Here is an 11888-nt window from a genome sequence, read left to right as displayed (position 1 = left end):
AGCATCCCTTTATAATTTGTAGCATTACCAGAAATGTTTGTTTTTAATTTATTTTGATAATTAGCCTATATTTCTTATCAGTATTATTAATTATGTTCACTTGATTTATTTATCATTTTATGCTATGTTTATACCATTATTTCAGTTTCATTAGTGTTTTGGGCAACGTTATAAGTTTTAACAGATTGTAATACCTGAAAAAGCTTAATTAAAATGTAAAAAAAAAAAAAAAACTGTAGGCCTAAATGTAAAATATACAGTGGCCTAGTAAAAATGCTATTCCATGCTCATTGTATGTCGTCTGCTTCTGGCATATCATGAAATGGCACCTTTACTGTAAAAAACCCATCTATATGGATATTTCTGCTAAGTTTAGTTTGCTCTGCCATTAAATCTGAGAGTAAATCGCTAAAAATAAATCAAGTTTAAGAATGAAGCTTTATAAAATAATTCCCACTTAAAGCCATGTTTTGGTCAGATTGTTTTGGGCTAACGTTTGTGTTTAGAAACACATCACGTGGACATTTTAAAAACGCATGTAGACGAGCGCAGAGGCGCTATAACCCGAGAGCTTACAGATCATCCTGCTCGCCGCAGCTTTGCTGAGCTCAGATGCTGATGCTGGCGCTGCCCTGCATGAGCTCTAAAAAACAGGGGCTCCTGCTGAGTCATGGCTTGTTGTGGTCCATTACTGAAGTACAGACACCATGAGATAGATTATATGTCGGGGACCTACAAGTGAGGCATTACAGCATGAAATAGCCGTCTATAGTATTTACATAAGGAGAGGAATTGCATACGTGTAGGAGTGGCTGTCCTACATCGCAATGATTGCTGCGGCTTTTTTGGTCTTGTTGAGACCCTTAAGTATTCAGTGTGTGTTATTGCTGTTATTGCTTTTGGTAGGAACTGTCGCCACGATCTTGTTTCTCTGTTGCTGGCATCGGAAGCTCCGTAATGAGAAAATTCCCATAAAATCAGTGCTTACAAGGCGTTCAAGGAGTCGCGGTGAGTAGACAGACGCGTCGCATTATGTCCACCCTGTATATGTGTGTTTCTGTAGGATGTCATCGCGATAGCACGCATGCTGCATGTACAACGACAGTATTTATTAGACATTTTCATTCATTCTTTTCTTCGTGTTTATTAAAAGCGACGCGGTCATCAAAGCGCTTGAAAAAAAAAAGCGCTCGATGCGAGCGATGCTTCATTTCTCATCGTTTGTTCTCGTTGTGTGTTTAATAAAGTGTGCTTTATTTCAAAACCAGACAAAGTTATTTGAAGAGCATCTCTAAGACACAATATGACTGAATGCATGGGTTTGTTTCAATCATTCCCATTTGTTCTAGAAGCTGGTTTCCGGCCGCATCATTTTCGCTCCGAGGTAAATCTCTTTTTCTTGCTCTGTCTGTCAAGGTCATAGAAAAGTAGAGCAAATCATCCAAAATGTTGTGTTTTGCGTGACAGTTATTTAGTTAGGCTACTTTCATCATGATGGAGAAATAGTATCCTAAGCAACTGCGTGAAATGCGCATTGCGCATGTGTGACCCATTAATAATTCAGAAAAGACTACTTTTTATATTAATATTACATGCTGCCAAGAAGTAGGGCTACAATAGAAGATAGAGGGAGGTGGCCAGTGTTTATATTTTAGGTTTGCAGTAATTTGTAGAATTTCACAGTTTTTGTTCTGCGATGATACTATGGTCGTTGTCTGACAGGTATGTCGTCACAGTCCGCGTCATGCCAGGAGAAGCGCACGCGCGCGCGTTTCTGAAGAGAAGCCGCTCATCGAGAGCGAGCCGGACTCGAGCGCGGCCGTGAGGAAGCGCAGAGTGAAGAAGAGAGTCCAGCCAGAGTTTTATCACTCCGTGCAGCTCACGCCAACACGCAAACCAGTAGGTATCCCCTGACTTACATGGCACTACACTCTAGATATAAAGGTTCTTTATTGGCGTCTGTGGTTCCTTGAAGAACCCACCTTTATTTGACCTGGAAGTATAGACCACTAACTTCTTACACAGCGATAATGCTAAAGATATCTGAGGTTATCTTGGGCAACATCACTCTCTGTTGAGTGGTGTTTCCCAAGATAACCTCAGATATCTTTAGCAGTGCTGTAATAAGTTAAAAAGCATATTTTCTAATAGATCTAGTGGTTTCAAAAAAATAAAACCTAATAAAATATAATATTTAAAGGAGCAGGCATAAGCTAAAATCAACCTTATTCGTTTTCTTGATACACAACAATCTGTGAATATTATTCCACCTCTTTTTTGGCCTAACTTTTTTCAATCACTTCACTTCTATACTGAATTTCTTTTGCTCACAAATGATATTCCCGAAGTGGGTTGGTAATCTGGTTTCATATTGACTTTAAGTTGCTAAATCAGTTTGGGTTTCTCAGTCAGTCATTAACAAAGACCACAATGACTGAACAACAGTTGCAATGGTTACCCAAATGGTACTTTTAATTTTTAAACCCGAAAACGTATTAATGGCGTGATCATCCTCCTAAAGATTACCAAGATTTCTTGTGTTCAAAAACTCTTTTTTTTCTTCTTTGAACATATGTAAATTATACATTTTGTGTTGTCAATTGTTTCAGTTGTGCCATCATAAACATTTTATTTTACAATTCTCATTCTCAAAAAATCTTTGCAATGTACACTAGAACTTGAAGTTCTAACCACCAGAGTTGACGTCATTCTTAAAATCTAAAATATCGCCTTTTTCTTGCATCATCTTTTAGCGCTTGACAAATCATGTTTACAATATACACTTAAAAAATAAGGGTTCTTTATTGGCATTGATGGTTCCATGAAGAACCTTGAACATCCACGGAACCTTTCAAATGCAGAAAAGGTTCTTTAGATTTTTAAAATGTTCTTTAAAATTGTTCTTTTAAGAACTGTTCACTGAAAGGTTCTTTGTGGAACCAAAAATGGTTCTTCTATGGCATCACTGCAAAAACACCCTTTTGGAACCTTCATTTTTAAGCGTGTATACCAGATTTTAAAGCACTCAGTATATGTGGAAATCATAGAACATAATGCTGAAAAAAACTTTGATTCAAACAGTAGAAACATGGGCTCTGTTAGATTTAGACTGACCAGACTCTTATGAAAGGCAGGAAAGTGATCAAAGGCCCTTTGTAAGTGATATTTATACTTCGAATAACAGGATGTAGATGAGAATGATTTAGCAAATGTGGATTCGGTGTGCTGCTCATTTCGTCTTCCTTCCTTTGAAAAAGCCCTTCCTTTTAATCCACTACGTATACTGTATAATTGCTAGTGAACAGTGTACACGTCAACTTTGTTGTGCATTCTTTGTTTGATCGATAACAGAATCTTGCTGCAGTGGTGAGAGAGGCTCTGAGATTGTCCAGCGTTTTCTAAAAATATCCCAGAAATAGTTGTGCTGTAAAGCTGCTTCTGATGTATTACCTTACATCAGAGCTTGAGCTTTGTTGTTGGAGGCACAATCAATAATAGTACATCAGAATGCTCAGTGTTGCACTGCATGCTGTGTAGTACATAGCCCTATACTGCGTAACTTTTTTGTAAACATCATGCACTGAAACATTTGATGTAGAATTTACTTTAAATGGGGAATTTATTCCTGGAAATATACAGAAAATTTAAGCATTTACAAAATATTTCAAACGTGTTGTAAAACTTGAACATCAGATGCACTTGCTTCCATTGAAGCTGAAGATGGAGGGCATGATGTTCGGGTTTTACTTTATTTGTGAAGTTCATGCCAGCTCTAGTCTTGTGCTTAAAGAGAAGCATATTTACTAGCGGTGTCAGGCTTCTTTATGTGAAAGTCATAAATAATTTGCATTTGAGTAAGTTAAATCTTTGTAATGTCCTACAACCTGCCACAACCCTGATTATTGTAAATCCCTGACAGTAGTTTGGTAGAATATATATTTAATGTTGTGTAAGTACTGACTTTATGCTGTGTCACATATACAGTAGTATCTGATAGATTTTTTATATAAGTTCTCTGTAAAGACACAAGCTTTATATAAAATCATATGCTGTGTTTTTTATTGAATCCAGAACATAATGGCTATGTGTGAACGCACTGTTTTGCTGTAACAGTTTATATAAAAATTAGTTACCATGCTTATAACTAAAGTATTACAATGCTTCAACCAAAAAGTACATTTTGGAAACATAAAAACACACAGATCAGTATTGTATCGTTTTGAATAATTTACCATTTGTACTGTGTTTCTTTTTTTTTCAATGCCCGCTGGAGCACATGCTGTCTAGCTAACAGACTGTACAGCGCAGTGACCGCTTGCCTTGCAGCTGTTAACTCACATTCATGCTTTGACATGGTTGTCATAGTTTGAAGGGAACAGAGAAAGTCAGCAGACTTTTGACCACCATGAATATGTTTAAGGGTATACACACACACACACACACACACACACACACACACACACACACACACACACACACACACACACACACACACACACACACACACACACACACACACACACACACACACACACACACACACACACATGCCCTAAATAAATAAATAAAAATTAAAATAATTTCTTGACTACACAACAAAAAAGATACAGTTCAACACATTATATAGGATACATTTAACAAACACACACAGACACACAATGGCTTTATTCTTGCAATATGCATAATAAGTTTTCACATCGGGAACATTCTTTTTATTCACAGTGATTTCAAAAGAAATCAGTACCTTTTTTAATGTAAAATACTTTTTTTAAGTAATAAATCTGTATTTAAAATGTATTATAGATTATTTAATGTCTTTCAAGATCTAAAATGGAGAAGGAAGCATACAAAAAAAAAAAAAAAACTGTTGCTGGAAAAATACAAAAGAATACATTTACATTTAGACATTTAGTAGACGCTTTTATCCAAAGCGACTTACAAAAGAGGACAATGGACAGGCAAAAACAACAAAAGAGCAATAACATGCAAGTGCTATGAAAGTCTCATTTAGCCTAACGCAGTACACGTATCAAGGTTTATTTTAAATTATATAATAAATAAAAGGAAAATAGATAGAATAAAAAAATAAATAAATAAAAACAAGCTAGTGTTAGAGTTTCGTTTTTAAGAAAACAAGCAGTAAGTAAATTAATAGAGGTAGAATACAACAATTAAAAAAAAATAGGATGCACTCTTAAAAATAAAGGTTCTTTATAGTTCCATGAAAAACTTTTAACATTCATAGAACTTTCCAAATGCACAAAAGTTTCTTTAAAGGGGGAAAATGTTCTTCAGATTATTGAAATGTTGGTCATTAAGAAAAAAAAATCAAGAACTGTTCACAGAAAAGTTCTGTTGATGGTTCTTCCATGCCATTGCTTTGAAAACTACCCGTTGAAAACTTTTTTTTAAGAATGTATAAACATGCAACAACTCAGCCTCAGAATTGATTGTTTCAGGACACTAATATATGCATGCATTTTAACAGAAAGACATTTTGAGAATTCTCTATAAAGGGATAATAACTGTTTAACAGAATTATAAATTGACTTTTGACTATATCTTGAGTTTTCTAATGACACAAGGCATAGTAAATATAAATAATGAAAGATTTTTTTTTTTTTTTTTGGTATATAATGCATTCAGCTGTTGAGAAAGTGAAAGAGTAAGTCATTTAGCTAGACAAGGATGCTCTGAGGGTGAAGGCAGCAGCAGTGAACGCGCTCCAGGGATGGCGCTGTAACACCACAGCATACGGAATTCTCCACGATTCCAGGCACTGAAGGATCCTGGCTTCTGTCCGTGGTTCTAGTCTGCGCGTGTCAGTGGATGGTGACGCCGTGGGTTTGTATGCTGCTCTCCCTCAGCGCAGTCTGCTCTCACTCTCTGGGGGATTTCGCACCATTTCATGCATTGGATCAAACCGAGCGACACGCCAAGCAATACTGGCACAAGGGTGTGGTTTCATCCAAAATGACATCGGCGTATGTAAACCACGGCAAGTGAAAGCAGGATATCTGCCCATCCTTTAGAGATGTACACAGCGGTGAGTGTTGCCTTGTCCTGGCGGGGGAGCCACATGCCATTCAACCTGATGGGGGTTTTGTTTTATTGTCGATCTCTGATCATTTGAGTCTTATTTTTAAAGAGCAGATGTGTCTTTTAATCTCGGTCTGTTGTGAGCGCAATGATGGTGAGATTGCCATGTAGCGTTCGCTCGCAGCGCTGTTTTTGTTTACGGTCCGGTGCTGAATACGCGATTTATTGCCTTTCTATTGTCTGTTCACACAGAGCTCCGGGTCTGGGAACGCGTCCCTGCGCTGTTCTATGTCTTCATCGGCAGATTTCTCAGATGATGAAGAGTACAGTGTGAAATCTGGGTCGGTGTCGCCGGCACCGGGAGACACGTTACCGTGGAATTTACCCAGACATGAGCGCTCGAAGCGGAAGATCCAGGGAGGATCCGTGCTGGATCCAGCCGAGAGAGCGGTGCTCAGAATTGCAGGTAGGAAACCGAAACATCCCAGTCTTACTGCACCCATGCATATCCGTTCATTAGGCTCTTACAGAGAAAATAATGAGGCCTGTTGTTTTTGATCAAGTTGCAGAACTATAGAGACTTGGATAAATAATAAACAATGACGAATCAACTTTGTTTGGGGTAGTTTGGGGTTATGAAATGGTTAAGTATTAAAAAAGGCTTTGGAATTTAAGTTGACTATGGGCGGCTGGATCATGTGCTTAAAATGTCTTGCACTAGAAACAACTGCTGTAAACACCTTACATGCAAAATCTGCAGGTCGTCATCATCATAAGAAAAAGAATAAGTCTAAAAGCTTAAATAAGTTTCTTTTGATACACTGTGAAACTGTTAGCCGGTGAAAGTCAGTGTTGTTTTTAAAAGCTCAAGGCTAAAAGATGAATCAGCAATCTGTAGTGTGCATGGTTTCCAGCTCTGGTATGAAAGGACATTCCCACTTAGGCTTGTGTAGCATTATGAACTATTCAACGTGAGATTCAGATGGCAGTATGACATGCCATAATAATGTGTCATAATATATGCATTTCTATCTATCTATCTATCTATCTATCTATCTATCTATCTATCTATCTATCTATCTATCTATCTATCTATCTATCTATCTATCTATCTAATAGCCTATATACACAAGACAAAAAGGTACAGGTTGTCACTGGGGTGTCACCCTTTCAAAAGATACACTTTTGTACCATATTTACCTCTAAAAGATGCAAATGAATACCTTAAATGTACATACTAATGTATAAAGTGCACATATTAAGTACATTAAGAACACATTTACCTAAATGGTACATAATAGTACCTTTTAAAATAGTGCAGGCCCACTGACAGATTTTGCGTCTTTTTGTCTGTTGATCATTATTTAGCATTGTCATATCTATTTCTATGATAAATATATGTAATAGGTTTATAAAACAATAATAATATAGACACATTTTTACAGTCTTTACAAAACAGATTAAATAACTTGCATTGCAAAAAAAAAAAAAAAAAGGTAATCTGCTTGAGATAATGTCCTGTAAATGTTCCCGTTGCAAACGCGAGGTCGGGAATCTTCCGGTTTTAGGACCTTGGAGAGCACGCTTACCACGCTTGTGTCACAGACACATGGCAGCCAGTGATCAGCAGCGTCTGCCTCTAAAATAGAGGATGACTGTGCATGACACATTATCCCCTTCATGTAGTCGGACATTTGATATATATAGCATTCCCGATGAATGCTGAGCACACATATGCACAATGTGTTAAAAAGGAGAAGTAAAATAAGCATGCAAAAACATATCGTGAAAAATATTACTTTCAAAGCCTTTTGGCGTTTGCTGGGTTAGACGCGGTGAACGAGAGTCACTGATAACCAAAGCCCGTCCTCTCACCGGCACACGGCTGAGATTTACGGTTGAAGCTGCAGAGGAAGTCCCGCTCATTGGCCGGTTGGCGGATCTGGGAGGGGAGGCAGCAGGGGCGTCGCCGGTCATGGAGCAGCGGCGCTGATCAGTCAGGCACTCAGGCAGGGCTTCAGTTTGCTAGTGCGGCTGGTAAATGACCAGCCTCGACCGCCCCACCAATGGCCCGTTACGGACCGGCTGCGTATATGCTCGCTGACGAATTGGAGTATCTCCAGGCGTATGAGAACGTGCTTGAGAAGTATAAAGGTAAAGAATGAATCCAGTTTGGACGTTTTTTTTAATTGATTTTTGCTTTTATCACCCAGAGCGGCACCGAGACGGTTAACGGTATCAGAACATTCATGCTTACATTTATTGATACTGATACACTGTTTCTGTTTACTAAATAGAAAGCGTTTACTTGGTAGCATATTTGCTGACCTGATATGACTAATTTGATTAAGTTGTTACAGTAAGACATAACCCCTTTATTTCTGTCTGTCTGTTTGACAGAAGGTGTAGAAATATCGTTATGTTTGTGTTTAGATTTTATTAAATGTTTGTATTATAAGCCCATTGTGTATTTCTAATTCGATTGGTTGTCTGCATCAATCTGTTGTGTTGTCCCATCCATCGTGACTGCTCTAAATGCATCTCCCCCTCTTGCACTTACAATGGCTTACAGCCATTTGGATCATTATTCCTGGGTTTAGGGATGCTATTTTCTTCTCAGCATCATCCCGCCAGTCCTGTCTCTGCAACATGCGTTTCTAAGAAAATATATAAATGCACTCGTGCACATAAATACATTTTTCCCCCACTGAATAAGTGTTGAGTATCCAGGTGAAGCTGATTTGTTGTTTTTGGTGATTTGTAGCTCAAGCAGAGCAGCAGAGTGTCTATCAGCTGTTGAGTATCATAAGCTAAAAGTCAGCTGTGGAAAAGCTCAACAGTGTGTGTGTGTGTGTGTGTGTGTGTGTGTGTGTGTGTGAGAATGAGAGTGAGAGGCTGCTGCAGTCATATGATGAAGGGTCACTGCGATTATGTGATTTTTGCTTTCTGGAGGCAATAAACTTGATAAATAAGTTCTTATCTTATCTTAGATTTGTTTATTTTCTATGGTGCATGCTACAGTTTGGTTAACAATTAAGTGCTTATAAAACCATGGTGACAAATCAGCTGTTATTTATCAGAAAGCCATGCATGTATGGTTGTTTTGAAAAAAGGATGTTTAGATTGCTTTAGTGGGTTGAGACAAACAGTTAAAAACACCCAAACATTCCTGATTTTCTGGAATCTGTCTAGGTGTAGGCCATGTCTTGTTAAAAATCTCTTTTGTTCTGGCTGTCAGGAGTGTTTGACTTGAGGCTAGAGGTTATCAGAGCTAGTTTATCGGTCATCATAAACAAGTCCGGGTGCCAACGAGGGCTGGGTAAGCACAGTTAGAATACGTCAAGGTATGACGAACATTCCTCAGTGTTCATGAATGAATGTGCCTCACCCTTTTGGCACTAATTGAGTGTGTAATTGACAGTTACTTTAACTGATTTTATTAATGATTCCACAGTCGGTTATATGAAACAAAAACCCAAGAATGACATTTAATCATTTAATTTATATGCAGCATTTTAACAATACAGAGATATGAACAATATGCAATATTTGTTGACATATATTTTTAATAAAACATTGTAATGCATGAAAATGCACCGTGGGAACATTTTCCGAGGTGTGATGGAAATAAATTGCTTTTTGAATTGATTCATTCAAATTGACAGCTTGAACTGATTCACAGAAATGAATCATTTCCTACTGAGGCTTAAAACTATATATTTATCTCATTGCGAGTCACAACTAGTCACCAGTGTATTGTGAATAACTAATATATACACTGCACTGGTGCGTCATGTCCTTTAGTTTATGTTATATCTACAGTGAGGTGTGAGTGTTTTCAGCACTGTCTGAAAGGAATCAGTGTTTTTGCTTTAAGGAAGATTAACAAGGAATCAAAATGAAGTCTTGAGTCAAGAAATTATAAACTTCAAGTTAACCATTTCCTTTGAATGAAACATTGTACTTTATGCTTTGTTGAATAAGTTAATGACACATACTGCCTCATATTGAAGCCAATTTTAGTTCTTCCTCTAACAATGACTTTTAAACCATGTGACTATGTCTTCAAACACACTGGAAACTGTGATGTTCTGAATATGAGCCAGAATCACTCCTGGAATCATCACCAGAATATTTCATATTTAAAAAATGTGAAGTGAGTTCATTAAAGCTTCAATTTTTATAAAGTGCAAATCCATAAAAGCAATATTAAAAGTCATCAATGTCTACTCTATTGTGCTCCTTACTCTGCTGGTCGGTAGTCTATTCAGGCAGTTTGGAGTTCTCTAGAGAGTGGGAACTATGGACAATGATAAAATTGATGTTTGGTGGAAACATTCCTGGAAGTGACGTCCAGCTCCGTAGAGTTATACAGTAACACTGCTGGAGCTGTTCTCAGAACAAAAGAACTCCACATAGACTGTCTGCCTCTTGTTTCTCTTATGCTAAATGTCTCTCTTTAGCCCTATAGTGAACGTTCATGTTGAATGCATGTTATGCAGGACTGAGGGGGTGGGAAGTGCTCAGTGCTGGGGAAGATACAGTGCCTTGCAAAAGTATTCATACCCCTTCATTTTTTCACATTTTGTTTTGTTGCAGCATTATGTTAAACTGCTTTCAGTTAGTTTTTCCCCACATCAATTTACACTTCATACGCCATAATAATGATAAAGCATAAACCAGATTTGCAAATTACAAATTTAACTCAGTACATAGTTGAAGCATCTTTACAGCCTCAAGTCTTTTTTAGGTCTGATTTGACAAGCTTTGCACATCTGCATTTGGCAATTATCTGCCATTCTTTGCCTCAACTTTTCTCCTCTCCATCTCTGTCAGCTTGGATGGGGGCTGGCAGACATTTTCTAGAGTCCTAGTTGTTCCAATCGTCTTCCATTATGGAGAATGCTTCTGTCAACCTTCAATGCAGCAGATTTGTTTCTGAACTCTTCCCTAGATCATCGCCTTAACGCAAGTCTGTCACTGAGCTCTACAGGCAGTTATCTTGACCTCAGGACTTGGTTTTGCTCTGATCTGCATTTTCAGCTGTTAGACCTTTTCTGAGAGGTGTGTGTCTTTCTAAATCAGACTCATTCAAATGAATTTGCCACAGTTTAACTCCACTCCAAGTGTACATCTAGAAGCAATACGAATGCTCCTGAGCTAAATTTCGAGTGTCCCAGAAAATGGTATGAATACTTATGCAACGGGATCTTTTCAGTTTTTTATTTCTAATAAATTTGCAAAGTTGTTACAAACCTGTTTTGTGCTTTGTCCTTATGGCGTATGAGATGTAGATTGATGTGGAAAAAAAAAGTAATTTAAAGCAGTTTAACATAATGCTGCAACAAAACAAAATGTGAAAAAAATGGGGCAAGGCACTGTACATTGAAACAGGGCAGCAATATATTTTAAATATATACCGTAGAAGTATTGTATATTATTAAATATATTTCTAAATCTCGTTGCAGCAATGATTTGTTTACTGTTTACATTTATTATATGAAAGGTAGAAATCATTTTTAGGCACTCGAACATTAAATGGTTGACGTCTAGTGTCCGGTTACTTTGTGGAATTTAGTTTGTTTTGGGTTTCGAGGTAAGAAGCATTGAGAACATGTGGTACAAAAGCTTGCTAATTGGGTATTAAAGGTAATAACACACAAGGAGAAGGTTTTCTTGTAAACCAGAGCGTTTTATCTTGGATCAGATTAAATCGGTCCCTTTCAAACTGTCTTAATCTTGTACTTTTGAATGGGACCCAAATGCACATGTTTAAATAGGCCTGTGAATTTGAGACTGGAACATGGAGCCTGTTTCGGGGTCATTGCTCAGGCCTGGTACGTCGCAGG

The 11888-nt window shown here is 37.7% G+C and overlaps 1 protein-coding gene across 1 annotated transcript in view; it reads left to right on the top strand.

Moving 5' to 3' along the window:
* The first annotated feature begins 827 nt into the window (after window positions 1–827).
* The window catches only part of dst (dystonin), a 229974-nt gene continuing 218913 nt past the window's right edge, over window positions 828–11888 (top strand). The window contains exons 1-4 of the mRNA XM_073834681.1: window positions 828–1008; window positions 1350–1384; window positions 1723–1899; window positions 6292–6505. Of these exons, the coding sequence (XP_073690782.1) occupies window positions 828–1008; window positions 1350–1384; window positions 1723–1899; window positions 6292–6505 (607 nt within the window). The remainder of the gene's footprint in view (window positions 1009–1349; window positions 1385–1722; window positions 1900–6291; window positions 6506–11888) is intronic.

The sequence above is a fragment of the Garra rufa genome, chromosome 2 (genome assembly GCF_049309525.1).
Source record: "Garra rufa chromosome 2, GarRuf1.0, whole genome shotgun sequence".
NCBI classification, from domain to species: domain Eukaryota; kingdom Metazoa; phylum Chordata; class Actinopteri; order Cypriniformes; family Cyprinidae; genus Garra; species Garra rufa.
Note: the sequence above shows the minus strand (reverse complement) of the source record. Positions and strands in the feature narration are given on the sequence as shown.